The sequence below is a fragment of the Oncorhynchus tshawytscha genome, linkage group LG15 (assembly GCF_018296145.1).
Source record: "Oncorhynchus tshawytscha isolate Ot180627B linkage group LG15, Otsh_v2.0, whole genome shotgun sequence".
Lineage (NCBI taxonomy): Eukaryota > Metazoa > Chordata > Actinopteri > Salmoniformes > Salmonidae > Oncorhynchus > Oncorhynchus tshawytscha.
In genome coordinates this window covers 37,621,360-37,644,965 of record NC_056443.1, presented here as the reverse complement: position 1 = coordinate 37,644,965, position 23,606 = coordinate 37,621,360, and the positions used below count along the sequence as shown (strand labels likewise).

General features: G+C 44.8%; 1 protein-coding gene across 3 annotated transcripts in view; it reads right to left on the bottom strand.

Moving 5' to 3' along the window:
• LOC112238922 (SH3 domain-containing protein 19) overlaps positions 1–18,677 on the bottom strand; it is a 31,107-nt gene extending 12,430 nt beyond the window's left edge. For all 3 annotated transcript variants that reach the window (XM_042298511.1, XM_042298512.1, XM_042298513.1), the window contains exons 1-4: positions 18,632–18,677; positions 9,521–9,695; positions 8,176–9,399; positions 2,664–2,877 (exon numbers count right to left, since the gene is read on the bottom strand). In XM_042298511.1, coding sequence (XP_042154445.1) covers positions 2,664–2,877; positions 8,176–9,399; positions 9,521–9,695; positions 18,632–18,667 — 1,649 coding nt within the window. In that variant the 5' untranslated portion in view covers positions 18,668–18,677. The remainder of the gene's footprint in view (positions 1–2,663; positions 2,878–8,175; positions 9,400–9,520; positions 9,696–18,631) is intronic.
• Positions 18,678–23,606: the final 4,929 nt, after the last annotated feature.

Sequence of the window (23,606 nt, the reverse complement as noted above, 5' to 3'; positions counted from 1 at the left end):
TTCTATATTTAAGGACACCACCCAGCTGTTCATTCTATTAGTTCTATATTTAAGGACACCACCCGGTTGTTCATTCTATATTTAAGGACACCACCCAGTTGTTCATTCTATATTTAAGGACACCACCCAGTTGTTCATTATATATTTAAGGACACCACCCAGTTGTTCATTCTATTAGTTCTATATTTAAGGACACCACCCAGTTGTTCATTCTATATTTAGGGACACCACCCAGTTGTTCATTCTATTAGTTCTATATTTAAGGACACCACCCAGTTGTTCATTCTATATTTAAGGACACCACCCAGTTGTTCATTCTATATTTAAGGACACCACCCAGTTGTTCATTCTATATTTAAGGACACCACCCAGTTGTTCATTCTATATTTAAGGACACCACCCAGTTGTTCATTCTATATTTAAGGACACCACCCAGCTGTTCATTCTATATTTAAGGACACCACCCAGTTGTTCATTCTATATTTAGGGACACCACCCAGTTGTTCATTCTATTAGTTCTATATTTAAGGACACCACCCAGTTGTTCATTCTATATTTAAGGACACCACCCAGTTGTTCATTCTATTAGTTCTATATTTAAGGACACCACCCAGTTGTTCATTCTATATTTTCCTGGTATAGCGCCATCTCATCAGGACACTTGTCGACACCGACTTTTCAGTACGATTGCATATGAAACACTAGGCTAGAAGCTAGCTAAATACACTGCTCAAAAAAATAAAGGGAACACTAAAATAACACATCCTAGATCTGAATGAATGAAATATTCTTATTAAATACTTTTTTCTTTACATAGTTGAATGTGCTGACAACAAAATAACACAAAAATTATCAATGGAAATCAAATTTATCAACCCATGGAGGTCTGGATTTGGAGTCACACTCAAAATTAAAGTGGAAAACCACACTACAGGCTGATCCAACTTTGATGTAATGTCCTTAAAACAAGTCAAAATGAGGCTCAGTAGTGTGTGTGGCCTCCACGTGCCTGTATGACCTCTTTACAATGCCTGGGCATGCTCCTGATGAGGTGGCGGATGGTCTCCTGAGGGATCTCCTTCCAGACCTGGACTAAAGCATCTGCCAACTCCTGGACAGTCTGTGGTGCAACGTTGGTGGATGGAGCGAGACATAATGTCCCAGATGTGCTCAATTGGATTTAGGTCTGGGGAACGGGCGGGCCAGTCCATAGCATCAATGCCTTCCTCTTGCAGGAACTGCTGACACACTCCAGCCACATGAGGTCTAGCATTGTCTTGCATTAGGAGGAACCCAGGGCCAACCGCACCAGCATATGGTCTCACAAGGGGTCTGAGGATCTCATCTCGGTACCTAATGGCAGTCGGGCTACCTCTGGCGAGCACATGGAGGGCTGTGCGGCCCCCCAAAGAAATGCCACCCCACACCATGACTGACCCACCGCCAAACTGTTCATGCTGGAGGATGTTGCAGGCAGCAGAAGTTCTCCACGGCGTCTCCAGACTCTGTCACGTCTGTCACATGTGCTCAGTGTGAACCTGCTTTCATCTGTGAAGAGCACAGGGCGCCAGTGGCGAATTTGCCAATCTCGGCAAATGCCAAATGTCCTGCACGGTGTTGGGCTGTAAGCACAACCCCCACCTCGGGCCCTCATACCACCCTCATGGAGTCTGTTTCTGACCATTTGATCAGACACATGCACATTTGTGGCCTGCTGGAGGTCATTTTGCAGGGCTCTGGCAGTGCTCCTCCTGCTCCTCCTTGCACAAAGGTGGAGGTAGCGGTCCTGCTGCTGGGTTGTTGCCCTTCTACGGCCTCCTCCACGTCTCCTGATGTACTGGCCTGTCTCCTGGTAGCGCCTCCATGCTCTGGACACTACGCTGACAGACACAGCCAACCTTCTTGCCACAGCTCGCATTGATGTACCATCCTGGATGAGCTGCACTACCTGAGCCACTTGTGTGGGTTGTAGACTCCGTCTCATGCTACCACTAGAGTGAAAGCACCGCCAGCATTCAAAAGTGACCAAAACATCAGCCAGGAAGCATAGGAACTGAGAAGTGGTCTGTGGTTACCACCTGCAGAACCACTCCTTTATTGGGGGTGTCTCGCTAAATGCCTATCATTTCCACCTGTTGTCTATTCCATTTGCACAACAGCATGTGAAATGTATTGTCAATCAGTGTTGCTTCCTAAGTGGACAGTTTGATTTCACAGAAGTGTGATTGACTTGGAGTTACATTGTGTTGTTTAAAAGTGTTCCCTTTATTTTTTTGAGCAGTGTAGTTTGTTGCTAGCTATGAGCTGGTGAAACTAGAAACACGAGGGAGGATTTGACAGCATAGTGACACTAAACTAGAAACATGAGGGAGGATTTGACAGCATAGTGACACTAAACTAGAAACATGAGGGAGGATTTGACAGCATAGTGACACTAAACTAGAAACATGAGGGAGGATTTGACAGCATAGTGACACTAAACTAGAAACATGAGGGAGGATTTGACAGCATAGTGGCACTAAACTAGAAACATGAGGGAGGATTTGACAGCATAGTGACACTAAACTAGAAACATGAGGGAGGATTTGACAGCATAGTGACACTAAACTAGAAACATGAGGGAGGATTTGACAGCATAGTGGCACTAAACTAGAAACACTTACCGAGGAGGAAGAGGAGGTTCACACTCTGAGGAGACCAGTGGGGTTTTCTTTTGGGCTGAGGATAAGACTGGAGGTCTAGGACCCATTGGGGGTGGAGCCAGGGCCGGGGTTAGGGGTATTAGGGATGTGGGTATGGGGGTCTGGATGGAGGGTTTAGAGACTAGAGAGGGTCTCCTGTTGTCAGGTACGGCTAGTCCGGACACGGGCAGGGGCACTGGAGAGAGAAGAGGAGAAGGTTAAAAACTCTCACTGTTAGTGAGAGAAAACATATGCTTTTAATAGATGTCATTACAGTCACAGGTAACAGTTATGTCCATAACTTGATGTTCACACAGGAAACTGAATGATTGGCTAACACACACACACACACACACACACACACACACACACACACACACACACACACACACACACACACACACACACGCAGTTATGTTTACACACAATGTGTAGTATGTATATAATGTGTGTAGTATATATAATGTGTAGTATGTATATAATGTGTGTAGTATATATAATGTGTAGTATATATAATATGTGTAGTATATACATAATGTGTAGTATATAAAATGTGTAGTATATATAATATGTGTAGTATGTAACTAATGTGTAGTATATATAATGTGTAGTATATATAAAATGTGTAGTATATATAATGTGTAGTATATATAATATGTGTAGTATATATAATGTGTAGTATAACTAATGTGTGGTATATATAATGTGTAGTATATATAATGTGTGTAGTATATATAATGTGTAGTATATATAATATGTGTAGTATATATAATGTGTAGTATATATAATATGTGTAGTATATATAATGTGTAGTATAACTAATGTGTGGTATATATAATGTGTAGTATATATAATGTGTAGAGTATATATAATGTGTGTAGTATATATGTGTGTAGTATATATAATGTGTAGTATGTATATAATGTGTAGTATGTATATAATGTGTAGTATATATAATATGTGTAATATATATAATATGTGACCGACCGGCTCGAAATTTGAAATATATATATATTTTTTTACATTGGATAAAAGTAGAGACTCAAGCTACAAAATGGAATATCATACACTACAGTTGAGGAACAATGGGAAAGTAATTCTGCTTTGAAAGTTGATAAACTTGTAACCCCACTTTTGAGAAAATGGCCCTAGAATGTTTTGGGACATCTACTGGAGAGCTCTCATTTGTCTACACCCATTCAGCGTCTTTAACACCCTCTTAAGCCTTAGCCCCACCCATCTCTTTATAGATTCATTGATTAGTTTAGTAAACAACCAAAGATTTCAAGACTAAAAGGCTGGTTTATTAATTAACCTTTATTTAACTTGGCAATTATGTTAAGAACAAATTCTTATTTACAATGACGGCCTACTCCGGCCAAACCTGGACGACGCTGGGCCAATTGTGCGCCGCCCTATGGGACTCCTAATCACGGCCGGTTGTGAAACAGCCTGGAATCAAACCAGGTTCTGTAGTGACGCCTCTAGCACTGAGATGCAGTGCCTTAGACCGATGCGCCACTCGGGAACCTTATATGTTTGGCATAGTTTTAAATCGGCATTTAAATAATTCAGGGTGAGTGCTCACTGGAAATTTGAGGTCCTTGTGGAGTTTGTTTAAAAGAATGCAAACAAAAATGTACAATTGTATTCTTAATTTAAACACTACTCATATTTCAAAGCACACAAGGTTTCAATTGACATCAAGACAGCCTTTGTAACATCTACAGACTAGTCATTGGGGCGGCAGGTAGCCTAGTGGTTAGAGTGTAGGGGAGGCAGGTAGCCTAGTGGTTAGAGTGTAGAGGCGGCAGGTAGCCTAGTGGTTAGAGTGTAGGGGAGGCAGGTAGCCTAGTGGTTAGAGTGTAGAGGCGGCAGGTAGCCTAGTGGTTAGAGTGTAGGGGAGGCAGGTAGACTAGTGGTTAGAGTGTAGGGGAGGCAGGTAGCCTAGTGGTTAGAGTGTAGGGGAGGCAGGTAGCCTAGTGGTTAGAGTGTAGAGGCGGCAGGTAGACTAGTGGTTAGAGTGTAGGGGAGGCAGGTAGCCTAGTGGTTAGAGTGTAGGGGAGGCAGGTAGACTAGTGGTTAGAGTGTAGGGGAGGCAGGTAGCCTAGTGGTTAGAGTGTAGGGGAGGCAGGTAGCCTAATGGTTAGAGTGTAGGGGAGGCAGGTAGCCTAGTGGTTAGAGCGCTGGGCCAGTAACTGAAAGGTTGGTGGATCGAATCCCTGAGCTGACAAGGTAAAAATATGTTGTTCTGCAGCTGAACAAGGCAGTTAACCCTCTGTTCCCCAGGAGGCCGTCATTGTAAATAATAATTTGTTCTTAACTGACTATTTAAATAAAGGTTAAAAAGAAGAAGCATCTTAAAGCAGTCTAAGCATAAGGACAGACTGAATGTATACTACGGGTGGGTTTACTAATGCCCAGAGCGTTGTCAGATTGTACATCTGGAGTGGGTTTACTAATGCCCAGAGCGTTGTCAGATTGTACATCTGGAGTGGGTTTACTAACGCCCAGAGCGTTGTCAGATTGTACATCTGGAGTGGGTTTACTAACGCCCAGAGCGTTGTCAGATTGTACATCTGGAGTGGGTTTACTAACGCCCAGAGCGTTGTCAGATTGTACATCTGGAGTGGGTTTACTAATGCCCAGAGCGTTGTCAGATTGTACATCTGGAGTGGGTTTACTAACGCCCAGAGCGTTGTCAGATTGTACATCTGGAGTGGGTTTACTAATGCCCAGAGCGTTGTCAGATTGTACATCTGGAGTGGGTTTACTAATGCCCAGAGCGTTGTCAGATTGTACATCTGGAGTGGGTTTACTAATGCCCAGAGCGTTGTCAGATTGTACATCTGGAGTGGGTTTACTAATGCCCAGAGCGTTGTCAGATTGTACATCTGGAGTGGGTTTACTAATGCCCAGAGCGTTGTCAGATTGTACATCTGGAGTGGGTTTACTAATGCCCAGAGCGTTGTCAGATTGTACATCTGGAGTGGGTTTACTAATGCCCAGAGCGTTGTCAGATTGTACATCTGGAGTGGGTTTACTAATGCCCAGAGCGTTGTCAGATTGTACATCTGGAGTGGGTTTACTAATGCCCAGAGCGTTGTCAGATTGTACATCTGGAGTGGGTTTACTAATGCCCAGAGCGTTGTCAGATTGTACATCTGGAGTGGGTTTACTAATGCCCAGAGCGTTGTCAGATTGTACATCTGGAGTGGGTTTACTAATGCCCAGAGCGTTGTCAGATTGTACATCTGGAGTGGGTTTACTAATGCCCAGAGCGTTATCAGATTGTACATCTGGAGTGGGTTTACTAATGCCCAGAGCGTTGTCAGATTGTACATCTGGAGTGGGTTTACTAATGCCCAGAGCGTTGTCAGATTGTACATCTGGAGTGGGTTTACTAATGCCCAGAGCGTTGTCCGATTGTACATCTGGAGTGGGTTTACTAATGCCCAGAGCGTTGTCAGATTGTACATCTGGAGTGGGTTTACTAATGCCCAGAGCGTTGTCAGATTGTACATCTGGAGTGGGTTTACTAATGCCCAGAGCGTTGTCAGATTGTACATCTGGAGTGGGTTTACTAATGCTCAGAGCGTTCAGTGGATGCTCCGGCAGAGTTGATCCGAGCGTTCTGACCTAACAATAGCAGTCGAGCACCCAAGCTAAGTGGCTAAAGTTGGCTAACTACTTCCAGACACAAATACGAGAACCGCTCACCCTAGCAGAGCTGGTTAGGCTGTTTTTATGACTGTGTTTTTATGAGTGTTGGTGACTGCAACTGTGATGCTGGCAACAATTGAATTACTCTTTTTTCCCTCCAACGTTTACTGACAACGTTTCAGACCTGACAGAGTGCTCTGACATCGGAGTAGATAGCCAGAGTGAATTTACCAGTTATCCTGTACTCTGTCAGACTCAGACCAGAGTGCTCTGACATCGGAGTAGATAGCCAGAGTGAATTTACCAGTTATCCTGTACTCTGTCAGACTCAGACCAGAGTGCTCTGACATCGGAGTAGATAGCCAGAGTGAATTTACCAGTTATCCTGTACTCTGTCAGACTCAGACCAGAGTGCTCTGACATCGGAGTAGATAGCCAGAGTGAATTTACCAGTCATTTTGTGCTCTGTCAGACTCAGACGAGAGTGCTCTGAAATCAGAGTAGATAGCCAGAGCGAATTTACCAGCTACGTCTATCGACAGTTGTCGCAGTGACATCATGAACATTCTATTGAAATGGTTACTTGCATAGTAGAATCTTTTGTTTCGACATCTAGCTAGCTAAACAATTAACCATAATCCAAACTCATGACGTTACTACCCTGATAGCTAGCTAACATTAGGCTAATAACTAGCAATGTAAATGTCTGTCTGAGATACAAATAATATTACTACACAGATCATACGTGTAACATTAGCTAACGAGCCAGCCATTTAACGTTAGCTAGCTAGCTAACAGTACGCTTTAACTTGAAATGAAAACAACTTTCTGACAAAATTAGAAACGTGTAGTTTTTGAAAATGTAGCTAGCTGGACTATCTTACCCGTATACATGGATGGACGCTTCTCCCCCTCTGTCACGGACACCATTGTTGCCCTTAGTTTGAAGATGTAATCCGGAGACAGGTGTTTTAAAACAACAGCCTTCTCTGTGTGTTCTCTTTTCGACTCTGTTTGCATATTTGCAATCAAACGGCAGAATTTTCTCCATCTCTTTAGCTATCATACTCTAATTCGACTGATTTCAAACCTCGGTCCTCCAGAAAGTGGAGAGAAACTGATGCACTGATGCAGTTCTACTACGTGATGTCTAAAAAGTAGCATTAGATTTCCTACATATACCGACCAGCTCACATTATAGACAGAAACGTGCTACAATCCAAACTCATCTCTCGGCATGTCCAGCCCACCCATTATCTCAGCCAATCATGGCCATCGAGAAGGTTCCTGTCTTTTACTGTGGCTATGTGATTGATGTGATGGTGTGTTAGATTTAGTTGGCTAGCTTGCAAAGGAGCAGTAGCTAGCCTGCATAGAAACATGCCAAGGTTTTGTTTTGCATAGCAACCATTGTAAATAGGATGGATAGAATGAACGACTAGCCTGTTTGGTTACCAACTTCTGAATCTCAGAACTGGCTTTCCCCCCGGGACTATATTTTCTGTTGGAAGGATAAAATATAATACATTTACTAATTTAAAACAAAAATTTATGAAAACATGTCATTCATCTTTTGTAAATATGTCGTCAAAGGCCTGAGAACGATTATGTTCTGTTCTAAAACCGCGTTCAAGTGCTAGTCGGAACTTGGAAAATTACAATCTAGCTAACTGGTTGAACACGGCACCGTATACCTACATTCAGTTAGCAAGTCGGAAATGTCAGAGCTTCCGAGTTGCACGTGAACGCGGCATGAGGCCCAACGCGAAGCCTATGGCTGCCTTAACTGTCTTAAGCTTAGTGCTTAACACACACACACACACACACTTACCACTCGCTCTACGGGATGACGACATGGCATTGGGCTTCTGAGCAACACTTGGTCTAATGTTGTTGCTGTGGAGGTCTATGGAGGGTTTAAGGGGTAACGCTGGTGTTGGTAGGTCGACCACAGTGCTTCTCTCCTGGGGTACCATGGCCCCGTTGGTCCTGGGTGCTACTGGAGGTCTTGGAGGGGGACGGAGTAGGGAGGTCCCTTCTGTCTGCCTTACCTGGGGGTCTGGTCTTTGGGGTTCAGAGGGGGGCTTTCTAGGAAGCAGGGGTAGGGGTACGAGGACTGGGACAGGGGTACTTGAGGGGGTCTCTGTGGGTTTGGGAGAGGGGTCAGTGGGTGTGGGTTGGGAGGTGGTAACTGTATCAACAGTCAAGTTGAAGTCTATCGCAAGTGAGCTTCCATCTTCCCACAATCCTTTGCGGGAGGAAGTCTTGGCAGCGAGGGAGGGTTTCCGGGAGATGACTGGGGCCGGTTTGGGGAGTGCTTGTACTCGGGGGTGGGGTTCAGGTTTCCCACCCCCTAGCAACGCTCCATCTCCGTGGTCACTGTCTGCATGGTTACCATGGTCCTCCTGTTGCTGCTGCAGCTCGAAGGCTTGTATCCTGGCTCTCATATCTTCTTCCTCCTCCTCCTCTTCTTCTTCTCCTCTCAAGTCGCTCTCTACTTCGTCGTTGCTATGGTGATCAGGGAAGCCCCAATCGTCGGAGCTGAAGGCGTCCAGGAGATCCTGAAGGTACTTCCCCCCCTGATGACTCACTTCTTGGTTCTCTGTGACCTCACATCCTGTCTGTCCCAGCCTCACCAGGGTCTGAACTTTGACCTCTCTCCTGATTGGTCGAAGGCTATTCTTTGTGCGGGGACGTGGCCTGGGCTGGTTATGGGGCAGAGGAGGGTCGGAGGGCATTGTCAAGACAGTGGAATGAGGGGGGAGGATGAAGGAGGACTGCTCCCATTGGTCAGTTTGGCTGCCAGAGGCAGAGGTCAGAGGTGAGAAAGGATCAGAGGTCAAGAGGTCATAGTGAAACGCTGTCTCCTCTGTGTGTATGATGGTGTGTCTGCTGGTCTGAGTGTGTGTGCGAAGTGCTGGACTGTCTTCTAGGAAGATGAGTGAGTCATTAGCTTGCGATGTCGTGTCATCAGTGTGCAAAGTCGTTTCATCAGGGTGCAACAGTTTGGCTGTAAAGGAATAGGAAGGTCTGGGTGGCCTTGGAGGTCTCCTGGCTACAAACACACAACACATGATCTCATATTAATAATCATTCTTTATTGTGTCCCTTTCAGCTAATGTTTGATGGATCACTTTCCTAATGTACGATTCCTCACCCTAAACAACCCCTCTTACCCACAGAGCCTCTCTGGTTGGGGGCGTGGGACACTGCTGAGAATTCTAGTCCAGTGTCAGTCTGCGTGGCGATGGTAGTTGTGGAGACAGAGCGTTGGGGGGAGAAGGAGGGAGGCAACACCTGGACCTGTACCTGACTCGTCTCTCTAATCACCTCGTCATAAGAAGGAGGGGGCTGGAGGGAGGGAGGGAAATCGTCAACAAAACGATGAATGACTCACATCTGAAATAACAGAACCCAGAGTACAGCATCCCATCAGCCACAGGAATTGAAACCTTGAAAGGTACGGATAATACCGTAAGTTACTTGGTCAGGTGTGGTAGGATAGGGTATATTACCTGTATGGTCTGACTAGATAATGTACAGGTAGGTAGGTGGTAAGATACCTGGTCAGGTGTGGTAGGAAAGGGTATATTACCTGTATGGTCTGACTAGATAAGGTATAGGTAGGTAGGTGGTAAGTTACCTGGTCAGGTGTGGTAGGAAAGGGTATATTACCTGTATGGTCTGACTAGATAAGGTACAGGTAGGTAGGTGGTAAGTTACCTGGTCAGGTGTGGTAGGATAGGGTATATTACCTGTATGGTCTGACTAGATAAGGTACAGGTAGGTAGGTGGTAAGTTACCTGGTCAGGTGTGGTAGGATAGGGTATATTACCTGTATGGTCTGACTAGATAAGGTACAGGTAGGTAGGTGGTAAGTTACCTGGTCAGGTGTGGTAGGATAGGGTATATTACCTGTATGGTCTGACTAGATAAGGTACAGGTAGGTAGGTGGTAAGTTACCTGGTCAGGTGTGGTAGGATAGGGTATATTACCTGTATGGTCTGACTAGATAAGGTACAGGTAGGTAGGTGGTAAGTTACCTGGTCAGGTGTGGTAGAATAGGGTAAATTACCTGTATGGTCTGACTAGATAAGGTACAGGTAGGTGGTAAGTTACCTGGTCCGGTGTGGTAGGATAGGGTATATTACTTGTATGGTCTGACTAGATAAGGTACAGGTAGGTAGGTGATAAGTTACCTGGTCAGGTGTGGTAGGATAGGGTATATTACCTGTATGGTCTGACCAGATAAGGTATAGGTAGGTAGGTGGTAAGTTACCTGGTCAGGTGTGGTAGGATAGGGTATATTACCTGTATGGTCTGACTAGATAAGGTACAGGTAAGTGGTAAGATACCTGGTCAGGTGTGGTAGGATAGGGTATATTACCTGTATGGTCTGACTAGATAAGGTATAGGTAGGTAGGTGGTAAGTTACCTGGTCAGGTGTGGTAGGATAGGGTATATTACCTGTATGGTCTGACCAGATAAGGTATAGGTAGGTAGGTGGTAAGTTACCTGGTCAGGTGTGGTAGGATAGGGTATATTACCTGTATGGTCTGACTAGATAAGGTACAGGTAAGTGGTAAGATACCTGGTCAGGTGTGGTAGGATAGGGTATATTACCTGTATGGTCTGACTAGATAAGGTATAGGTAGGTGGTAAGATACCTGGTCAGGTGTGGTAGGATAGGGTATATTACCTGTATGGTCTGACTAGATAAGGTACAGGTAAGTGGTAAGTTACCTGGTCAGGTGTGGTAGGATAGGGTATATTACCTGTATGGTCTGACTAGATAAGGTATAGGTAGGTAGGTGGTAAGTTACCTGGTCAGGTGTGGTAGGATAGGGTATATTACCTGTATGGTCTGACTAGATAAGGTACAGGTAAGTGGTAAGATACCTGGTCAGGTGTGGTAGGATAGGGTAAATTACCTGTATGGTCTGACTAGATAAGGTACAGGTAAGTGGTAAGATACCTGGTCAGGTGTGGTAGGATAGGGTAAATTACCTGTATGGTCTGACTAGATAAGGTACAGGTAAGTGGTAAGATACCTGGTCAGGTGTGGTAGGATAGGGTAAATTACCTGTATGGTCTGACTAGATAAGGTACAGGTAGGTAGGTGGTAAGTTACCTGGTCAGGTGTGGTAGGATAGGGTATATTACCTGTATGGTCTGACTAGATAAGGTATAGGTAGGTAAGTGGTAAGATACCTGGTCAGGTGTGGTAGGATAGGGTATATTACCTGTATGGTCTGACTAGATAAGGTACAGGTAAGTGGTAAGATACCTGGTCAGGTGTGGTAGGATAGGGTAAATTACCTGTATGGTCTGACTAGATAAGGTACAGGTAGGTAGGTGGTAAGTTACCTGGTCAGGTGTGGTAGGATAGGGTATATTACCTGTATGGTCTGACTAGATAAGGTATAGGTAGGTAAGTGGTAAGATACCTGGTCAGGTGTGGTAGGATAGGGTATATTACCTGTATGGTCTGACTAGATAAGGTACAGGTAAGTGGTAAGATACCTGGTCAGGTGTGGTAGGATAGGGTAAATTACCTGTATGGTCTGACTAGATAAGGTACAGGTAAGTGGTAAGATACCTGGTCAGGTGTGGTAGGATAGGGTATATTACCTGTATGGTCTGACTAGATAAGGTATAGGTAGGTAGGTGGTAAGTTACCTGGTCAGGTGTGGTAGGATAGGGTATATTACCTGTATGGTCTGACTAGATAAGGTACAGGTAGGTAGGTGGTAAGTTACCTGGTCAGGTGTGGTAGGATAGGGTAAATTACCTGTATGGTCTGACTAGATAAGGTACAGGTAAGTGGTAAGATACCTGGTCAGGTGTGGTAGGATAGGGTATATTACCTGTATGGTCTGACTAGATAAGGTATAGGTAGGTAGGTGGTAAGTTACCTGGTCAGGTGTGGTAGGATAGGGTATATTACCTGTATGGTCTGACTAGATAAGGTATAGGTAGGTAGGTGGTAAGATACCTGGTCAGGTGTGGTAGGATAGGGTATATTACCTGTATGGTCTGACTAGATAAGGTACAGGTAAGTGGTAAGATACCTGGTCAGGTGTGGTAGGATAGGGTATATTACCTGTATGGTCTGACTAGATAAGGTACAGGTAAGTGGTAAGATACCTGGTCAGGTGTGGTAGGATAGGGTATATTACCTGTATGGTCTGACTAGATAAGGTATAGGTAGGTAGGTGGTAAGTTACCTGGTCAGGTGTGGTAGGATAGGGTATATTACCTGTATGGTCTGACTAGATAAGGTACAGGTAAGTGGTAAGATACCTGGTCAGGTGTGGTAGGATAGGGTATATTACCTGTATGGTCTGACTAGATAAGGTACAGGTAAGTGGTAAGATACCTGGTCAGGTGTGGTAGGATAGGGTATATTACCTGTATGGTCTGACTAGATAAGGTACAGGTAAGTGGTAAGATACCTGGTCAGGTGTGGTAGGATAGGGTATATTACCTGTATGGTCTGACTAGATAAGGTATAGGTAGGTAGGTGGTAAGTTACCTGGTCAGGTGTGGTAGGATAGGGTATATTACCTGTATGGTCTGACTAGATAAGGTACAGGTAAGTGGTAAGATACCTGGTCAGGTGTGGTAGGATAGGGTATATTACCTGTATGGTCTGACTAGATAAGGTACAGGTAGGTAGGTGATAAGTTACCTGGTCAGGTGTGGTAGGATAGGGTATATTACCTGTATGGTCTGACTAGATAAGGTACAGGTAGGTAGGTGATAAGTTACCTGGTCAGGTGTGGTAGGATAGGGTATATTACCTGTATGGTCTGACTAGATAAGGTACAGGTAAGTGGTAAGATACCTGGTCAGGTACTGTTGTTAGAAGTGGATTTATATGTTTTATATATTTTATACGTTTGTCTTAAAAAATATCAGTCACTTGTCAGTTGAGGCTGGTGGAAGGAGTTATAGGAGGATGGGCTCATTGTAATAGCTGGAATGGAATGAAAATGGAATAAATGGAACGGTATTAAACACATCAAACGTATGGAAACCTGATGTTTGACTCCATTAATTCCATTCCAGCCATTACAATGAGCCCATCCTCCTATAACTCCTTCCACCAGCCTCCACTGTCACTTCTGCATAAAGAGTGATATTGTTGGGAAAGTTACTAATAACTAATGAAGGGGATTTTCTCTCTCTCAAACCCAAGCCAGTGAGCCAGTCCCTCTTTTACAGCTCACCAAGAGAGTCAAATGGAAAGAAAGACACGAACAGGCTCTTAAGGTGGACATGCCATAATTGTACAATGATGAATTGGGTAACTAATGACTATGACCTATGATAACTAATAACCAGGCGGATGAGGCCTTAACAAAACATGCTAGTTTAAACTTTAATAACCATCCTACTATAACACTTAGTCACAAAAAGCAACATGTATTCGGAGACAGAAGAGCAATAGAAATGTGATGACAGAGGACTGATATACAATTAGTTTACATTCGTGGTTCTCAGAGAATGCATCTCTTCACATACAGTACAAGTCAAAAGTTCGGACACACCGACTCTTTCAAGAGTTTTTCTTTATTTTAACTGTTTTCGACATCAAAACTCTATGAAAAAACTCAAGTGTTAAACAAATCAAAATATAGATTCTTCAAAGTAGCCACCCTTTGCCTTGATGACAGCTTCCATACTCTTGGCATTCTCTCAACCAGCTTCATGAGGTAGTCATCTGGAATGCATTTCAATTAACAGGTGTGCCTTGTTAAAAGTTAATTTGTGGAATATCTTTCCATCTTAATGCGTTTGAGCCAATCAGTTGTGTTGTGACAAGGTAGGGGTGGTATACAGAAGATAGCCCTATTTGGTAAAAGACCAAGTCCATATTATGGCCAGAACAGCTCAAATAAGCAAAGACAAACGACAGTCCATCACTACTTTAAGACATGAAGGTCAGTCAATACGGAACATTTCAAGAACTTTGAAAGTTTCTTCAAGAGCAGCCGCAAAAACCATCAAGCGCTATGATGAAACTGGCTCACATGAGGACCGCCACAGGAAAGGAAGACCCAGAGTTACCTCTGCTGCAGAGGAGAAGTTCATTAGAGTTAACTGCACCTCAGATTCTTCATGGTCGAATTGCTGCAGAGAAACCACTACTAAAGGACACCACTAATAAGAAGAGACTTGCTTGGGCCAAGAAACACGAGCAATGGACATTAGACCAGTGGAAATCTGTCCTTTGGTCTGATGAGTCCAAATTTGAGAGTTTTGGTTTTAACCACCGTGTCTTTGTGAGACGCAGAGTAGGTGAATGCATGATCTCTGCATGTGTGGTTCCCACCGTGAAGCATGGAGGAGGAGGTGTGATGGTACGGGGGTGCTTTGCTGGTGACACTGTCTGTGATTTATTTAGAATTCAAGGCACACTTAACCAGCATGACTACCACAACATTCTGCAGCGATATACCATCCCATCTGGTTTGTGCTTAGTGGGACTATCATTTGTTTTTCAACAGGACAATGACCCAACACACCTCCAGGCCGTCTAAGGGCTATTTGACCAAGGAGTGTGATGGAGTGCTGCATCAGATGACCAGGGCTCCTTAATCACTCAACCTCAACCCAATTGAAATGGTTTGGGATGAGTTGGACTGCAGTGAAGGAAAAGCAGCCAACAAGTGCCCAGCATATGTGGGAACTCATTCAAGACTGTTGGAAATGCATTCCAGGTGACTACCTTACGAAGCTTGTTGAGAGAATGCAAAGCTGTTATCAAGGAAAAGGGTGGCTACTTTGAAGAATCTCAAATAAACTCAGCACAAAAAGAAAACGTCCCCTTTTCAGGACCCTGTCTTTCAAAGATTATTCATAAAAATCTAAATAACTTCACAGATCTTCATTGTAAAGGGTTTAAACACTGTTTCCCATGCTTGTTCAATAAACCATAAACAATTAATTAGCATGCACCTGTGGAACGGTCGTTAAGACACTAACAGCTTACAGACGGTAGGCAATTAAGGTCACAGTTATGAAAACTTAGGACACTAAAGAGGCCTTTCTACTGACTCTAAAAGAAAGATGCCCAGGGTCCCTGCTTATCTGCGTGAACGTGCCTTAGGCATGCTGCAAGGAGGCATGAGGACTGCAGATGTGACCAGGGCAATAAATTGCATTGTTCGTACTGTGAGACGCGAAAGACAGCGCTACAGGGAGACAAAGCAGACAGCTGATCGTCCTCACAGTGGCAGACCACGTGTAACAACACCTGCACAGGATCGGTACATCCAAACATCACACCTGCGGGACAGGTACAGGATGGCAACAACAACTGCTCGAGTTACACCAGGAACGCACAATCCCTCCATCAGTGCTCAGACTGTCCGCAATAGGCTGAGAGAGGCTGAACTGAGGGCTTGTAGGCCTGTTGTAAGGCAGGTCCTCACCAGACATTACCAGCAACATCGTCGCCTATGGACACAAACCCACCGACGCTGGACCAGACAGGACTGGCAAAAAGTGCTCTTTACTGACGAGTCACGGTTTTGTCTCACCAGGGGTGATGGTCGGATTCACGTTTATCGTAGAAGGAATGAGCGTTACACCGAGGCCTGTATCCTGGAGCGGGATCGATTTGGAGGTAGAGGGTCTGTCATGGTCTGGGGCGGTGTGTCACAGCATCATCGGACTGAGCTTGTTGTCATTGCAGGCAATCTCAACGCTGTGCGTTACAGGGAAGACATCCTCCTCCCTCATGTGGTACCCTTCCTGCAGGCTCCTCCTGACATGACCCTCCAGCATGACAATGCCACCAGCCATACTGCTCATTCTGTGCGTGATTTCCTGCAAGACAGGAATGTCAGTGTTCTGCCATGGCCAGCGAAGAGCCCGGATCTCAATCCCATTGAGCACGTCTGGGACCTGTTGGATCGGAGGGTGAGGGCTAGTGCCATTCCCCCCAGAAATGTCTGGGAACTTGCAGGTGCCTTTGTGGAGGAGTGGGGTAACATCTCACAGCAAGAACTGGTAAATCTGGTGCAGTCAATGAGGAGATGCACTGCAGTACTTAATGCAGCTGGTGGCCACACCAGATACTGACTGTTCCTTCTGATTTTGACCCCCCCCCCCCTTTGTTCAGGGACACATTATTCCATTTCTGTTTGTCACATGTCTGTGGAACTTGTTCAGTTTATGTCTCAGTTGTTGAATCTTGTTATGTTCATACAAATATTTACACATGTTAAGTTTGCTGAAAATAAATGCAGTTGACAGTGAGAGGACGTTTCTTTTTTTGCTGAGTTTATAAAATATATTTTGATTTTGTTTAACACTTTTTTGGTTACTACATGATTCCATATGTGTTATTTCATAGTTTTGATGTCTTCACTATTATTCTACAATGTAGAAAATAGTAAAAATAAAGAAAAACCCTTGAATGAGAAGATGTGTCCAAACTTTTGACTGGCATTGTCCATCATATTAAAGATGACGTGGGTGTCCATCATATTAAAGATGGCGTGGGTGTCCATCACCATACTAAAGGAGATGGCGTGGGTGTCCATCACCATACTAAAGGAGATGGCGTGGGTGTCCATCACCATACTAAAGGAGATGGCGTGGGTGTCCATCACCATACTAAAGGAGATGGCGTGGGTGTCCATCACCATACTAAAGGAGATGGCGTGGGTGTCCATCACCATACTAAAGGAGATGGCGTGGGTGTCCATCACCATACTAAAGGAGATGACGTGGGTGTCCATCACCATACTAAAGGAGATGACGTGGGTGTCCATCACCATACTAAAGGAGATGACGTGGGTGTCCATCACCATACTAAAGGAGATGACGTGGGTGTCCATCACCATACTAAAGGAGATGGCGTGGGTGTCCATCACCATACTAAAGGAGATGGCGTGGGTGTCCATCACCATACTAAAGGAGATGGCGTGGGTGTCCATCACCATACTAAAGGAGATGGCGTGGGTGTCCATCACCATACTAAAGGAGATGGCGTGGGTGTCCATCACCATACTAAAGGAGTGTCCATCACCATACTAAAGGAGATGGCGTGGGTGTCCATCACCATACTAAAGGAGATGGCGTGGGTGTCCATCATATTAAAGATGACGTGGGTGTCCATCATCATACTAAAGGAGATGGCGTGGGTGTCCATCACCATACTAAAGGAGATGGCGTGGGTGTCCATCACCATACTAAAGGAGATGGCGTGGGTGTCCATCATATTAAAGATGGCGTGGGTGTCCATCACCATACTAAAGGAGATGGTGTGGGTGTCCATCAGATGGCGTGGGTGTCCATTAAAGAGATGGCGTGGGTGTCCATCACCATACTAAAGGAGATGGCGTGGGTGTCCATCACCATACTAAAGGAGATGGTGTGGGTGTCCATCACCATACTAAAGGAGATGGCGTGGGTGTCCATCATATTAAAGATGGCGTGGGTGTCCATCACCATACTAAAGGAGATGACGTGGGTGTCCATCCCCATACTAAAGGAGATGGCGTGGGTGTCCATCATATTAAAGATGGCGTGGGTGTCCATCATATTAAAGATGGCGTGGGTGTCCATCACCATACTAAAGGAGATGACGTGGGTGTCCATCACCATACTAAAGGAGATGGCGTGGGTGTCCATCATATTAAAGATGGCGTGGGTGTCCATCATATTAAAGATGGCGTGGGTGTCCATCACCATACTAAAGGAGATGGCGTGGGTGTCAATCACCATACTAAAGGAGATGGCGTGGGTGTCCATCACCATACTAAAGGAGATGACGTGGAGAGAGGAGGGTTAGTTACCTGTATAGTATGAGGTATAGTAAGAGGTATAGTACTGCTCCAGATCATCGTGGTGGGAGGAGGAAGAGGAGGGTTAGTTACCTGTATAGTAAGAGGTATAGTACTGCCCCAGATCATAGTGGTGGGAGGAGGAAGAAGAGGAGGAAGAGGAGGGTTAGTTACCTGTATAGTAAGAGGTATAGTACTGCCCCAGATCATAGTGGTGGGATGAGGAAGAGGAGGAGGAAGAGGAGGGTTAGTTACCTGTATAGTAAGAGGTATAGTACTGCCCCAGATCATAGTGGTGGGAGGAGGAAGAAGAGGAGGAAGAGGAGGGTTAGTTACCTGTATAGTAAGAGGTATAGTACTGCCCCAGATCATAGTGGTGGGATGAGGAAGAGGAGGAGGAAGAGGAGGGTTAGTTACCTGTATAGTAAGAGGTATAGTACTGCCCCAGATCATAGTGGTGGGATGAGGAAGAGGAGGGTTAGTTACCTGTATAGTATGAGGTATACTGCTGCCCCAGATCATAGTGGTGGGATGAGGAAGAGGAGGGAAGGGTTAGTTACCTGTATACCAGAGGTATACTGACTGCCCCAGATCATAGCAGCTGATAGGAAGATCTCTGGGGTTAGTTAATAACATGGAGAGGACATCAGATCATGCCACAGGCCAGACGCATGCCACAGGCCAGGTGCCACAGGCCGCCAGTGGCTCAGGCTGACAGGATGGTGATCTCAGGCCAGACGCATTTACAGGCCAACATGGAGAGGACATCAGTATGCCACAGGCCAGACGCATGCCACAGGCCAGAGGTATGCCACAGGCCGGAGGTATGCCACAGGCCAGAGGTATGCCACAGGCCAGAGGCATGCCACAGGCCAGAGGCATGCCACAGGCCAGAGGTATGCCACAGGCCAGAGGTATGCCACAGGCCAGAGGTATGCCACAGGCCAGAGGTATGCCACAGGCCAGAGGTATGCCACAGGCCAGAGGTATGTAATCAAAGCTCAATCATGATGAAAACACCAGAAAGCTAAACTTGGGTGTTTCGGATCTGGATCTGATCTGGATCTGATCTGTGAAATGCGTCACTAAACTCAGCCGTAACTTACCTCCTGTCTCTGGGGTTGCTCTCGCCCAGGGAAGTGGATCTAGTTGACGCTGAGACAGAGAAAGACCGTTTTTTATTGATTTGTATTGAACCAGGAAGAACTATTGAGGTCTGAGAAACCTCTTTCACAAGGGACAGACACCTGGTCAAGAGGGGCAATTTAACCATCACACTCATAAAGCTCATAACATAAGATGGCCTAGTCATAATGCCGTGTTCAAAACAACTGGGAACTTGGAAATCTCAGACTTCCAACTTCAGCGCGTTCAAGACAACTGGGAACTCAGGAAAAAAAAAACTGGTACAACTGGCTAAAATGGTTTTGAAGAGTAATCCAACTCTGGAACTCAGGCCTCTTTCTAGAGCTCTGACTTTACGACCTGAAGATCACTGACGTCACGATTTGACCTCGTATTTTTCCAGTTCCCAGTTGTCTTGAAAGCGGCAAGTGCTACTAACACCAAAACATCTTTATAGCACTAACAACAGTTCCCCTAGCCTACACACTGATCTTGGGTCAGCTTTGTATTTTTCCCCACTAACGATTAAGGTTATGTTTTGTTGAGTGGAAGCTGATCCTAGATCTGTACCTAGGGGAAACTTCATCCAGGAGCAGCTCCTATATACAGACAAGTCATCCGTTGTTGTGTAGAGTAATAAAGGAAGGGATACTCACTCCTCTTAATGGCGGCCCTGATGGAGGACAGAGGTCCTTGGCTGGAGGAAAGGAAGAAGGAAAGAATCAAGGGAAAGAGAAAGTTCCCCTGCTATCTTTCTCCATTACAGAATACACAGTGCAGGTTTCCTTCTAGAAACACAGCTAAGATGTGTGTGTATTTATTATGGATCCCCATTCATTATAACATCTACAGAAAAGACAGAAATGCCAATGGTGGAGGTGTTGCTGTTTATATTCAGAACCACATTCCTGTAAAGATTAGAGAGGATCTCATGTTAAATACTGTTGAAGTAATATGGCTACAGGTTCATTTGCCTCAACTAAAGAACATTCTGGTGGAAGCTGCTATAGACCACCAAGTGCTAACAGTCAGTATCTGGATAATATGTGTGAAATGCTTGATAATGTATGTGATATCAACAGAGAGGTATATTTTCTGGGTGATTTTCAATACTGACTGGCTTTAATCAAGCTTCCCACTCAAGGAAAAAGCTTCAAACTGTAACCAGTACCTGCAACCTGGTTCAGGTTATCAGTCAACTACCAGGGTAGTTACAAACAGCACAGGAATGAAATCAACATGTATTGATCACATCTTTACTAATGCTGCAGAAATTGGTTTTCAAGCAGTATCCAGATCCATTGGCTGTAGTGATCACAATATAGTATCCATGTCTAGGAAAACCAAAGGCTGGGCCTAATATAGTGTATAAGAGGTCAGGCTGGGCCTAATATAGTGTATAAGAGGTCAGGCTGGGCCTAATATAGTGTATAAGAGGTCAGGCTGGGCCCAACAGTGTATAAGAGGTCAGACTGGGCCTAATATAGTGTATAAGAGGTCAGGCTGGGCCTAATATAGTGTATAAGAGGTCAGGCTGGGCCTAATATAGTGTATAAGAGGTCAGGCTGGGCCTAATATAGTGTATAAGAGGTCAGGCTGGGCCTAATATAGTGTATAAGAGGTCAGGCTGGGCCTAATATAGTGTATAAGAGGTCAGGCTGGGCCTAAACAGTGTATAAGAGGTCAGACTGGGCCTAATATAGTGTATAAGAGGTCAGGCTGGGCCTAATATAGTGTATAAGAGGTCAGGCTGGGCCTAATATAGTGTATAAGAGGTCAGGCCTAATATAGTGTATAAGAGGTCAGGCTGGGCCTAATATAGTGTATAAGAGGTCAGGCTGGGCCTAATATAGTGTATAAGAGGTCAGGCTGGGCCTAATATAGTGTATAAGAGGTCAGGCTGGGCCTAATATAGTGTATAAGAGGTCAGGCTGGGCCTAATATAGTGTATAAGAGGTCAGGCTGGGCCTAATATAGTGTCAGGCTGGGCCTAATATAGTGTATAAGAGGTCAGGCTGGGCCTAATATAGTGTATAAGAGGTCAGGCTGGGCCTAATATAGTGTATAAGAGGTCAGGCTGGGCCTAATATATAGTGTATAAGAGGTCAGGCTGGGCCTAATATAGTGTATAAGAGGTCAGGCTGGGCCTAATATAGTGTATAAGAGGTCAGACTGGGCCTAATATAGTGTATAAGAGGTCAGGCTGGGCCTAATATAGTGTATAAGAGGTCAGGCTGGGCCTAATATAGTGTATAAGAGGTCAGGCTGGGCCTAATATAGTGTATAAGAGGTCAGGCTGGGCCTAATATAGTGTATAAGAGGTCAGGCTGGGCCTAATATAGTGTATAAGAGGTCAGGCTGGGCCTAATATAGTGTATAAGAGGTCAGGCTGGGCCTAATATAGTGTATAAGAGGTCAGGCTGGGCCTAATATAGTGTATAAGAGGTCAGGCTGGGCCTAATATTGTGTATAAGAGGTCAGGCTGGGCCTAATATAGTGTATAAGAGGTCAGGCTGGGCCTAATATAGTGTATAAGAGGTCAGACTGGGCCTAATATAGTGTACAAGAGGTCAGGCTGGGCCTAATATAGTGTATAAGAGGTCATACAATACGTTTTGTAGTGATTCATATGTTGTTGATGTAAATAATATTTTATGGTCTGTGGTGTGTAATGAGGAGCAACCAGACGCTGCTGGTCTGTGGTGTGTAATGAGGAGCAACCAGACGCTGCTGGTCTGTGGTGTGTAATGAGGAGCAACCAGACGCTGCTGGTCTGTGGTGAGTAATGAGGAGCAACCAGACGCTGCTGGTCTGTAGTGTGTAATGACCAGACGCTGCTGGTCTGTAGTGTGTAATGACCAGACGCAAGACAAACTGCAAGTTGAGAAATCATGTGACCAAACTGAATGAAAACAAGAAGAAACTAAACTATGAAACGAAGATAAATGACAAAGAATGACAGTTAAAAGCTTTGGAGAACCTGAAATTACATTTTGGGGAAAAAAGGCAAACTCAGCTCCATTATTCATAGAATCAGATGGATCATTCATCACAAAGCCTTAACCTACTCTAATGATTTTTTCATTGGCAAGATTAGCAATCTTAGGGATGACATGCCAACACCAAACGCTGACACTACACATCCAAGTATAACTGTATCGGACCAAATTAGGAAAGACAAGAACTGTACTTTGAAATCCCTAAAGTCAGTGTGGAAGAGGTTAAAAAAAAGTGAGTGTTTGTCTATCAACAATGACAAGCCACCGGGGTCTGACAATCTGGATGGAAACTTACTGAGGATAATAGCAGACAATTTAGCCACTCAGGAACCCCATTAGTTCCTGCCAAGGCAGCAGCTACTCTTCCTGGGGTTTATTATGGATCCCCATTCATTCCTGCCAAGGCAGCAGCTACTCTTCTTTATTATGGATCCACGTTAGTTCCTGTCTCTTCCTGAGGTCCTGCTAAATTGGTTTATTGGAGGAAGTCAGATAGACTACTACACTTGTTCGGGAGGGAAATTCCTCACCCAACCACTAGTTAATACCTCCTAACCTGATAGCCACGTGTTTGTGTGTGTGTGTCAAGCAAGGTAATAATTAATATGACAGTTATCTGTCAGAACTCACCTCAGTCTGTGTTCCTTGTGCCTCTCTGAAAGAGAAAGAGAAGAGAGGGAGAAAGAGACAGAAGAGGGAGAAAAAGAGAGAGAGAGAGAGAAAAAGAGAGAGAGAGAGAGAGAGAAAAAGAGAGAGATAAGGGAGAAAAAGAGAGAGAGAAGAGGGAGAAAAAGAGAGAAGGGAGAAAAAGAGAGAGAGAGAAGGGAGAAAAAGAGAGAGAGAAAAGAGAGAGAGAGAAGGGAGAAAAGAGAGAGAGAGAAGAGGGAGAAAAAGAGAGAGAGAGAAGAGGGAGAAAAAGAGAGAGAGAGAAGGGAGAAAAAGAGAAGAGAGGGAGAAAGAGAGAGAGAGGGAGAAGAGAGAGAGAGAAGAGAGAGAGAGAGAGAGAGAGAGAGAGAGGGAGAAAGAGAGAGAGAAGAGAGAAAGAGAGAAAGAGGGAGAAAGAGAGAAGAGGGAGAAAGAGAGAGAGAGAGAAGAGAGAGAGAGAAGAGAGGGAGAAGAGAGAGAGGAGAGAGAAAGAGAGAGAGAGAAGGAAGAGAAAAGAGAAGAGAGGGAGAAAGAGAGAGAGAGAGAAGAGGAGAAAAAGAGAGAGAAGGGAGAAAAAGAGAGAGAGAGGGAGAAGAGAGAGAGAGAGAGAGGGAGAAGAGAGAGAGAGAAGAGAGGGAGAAAGAGAGAGAGAGAGAGAGAGAGAGAGAAGAGAGGAGAGAGAGAGAGAGAAG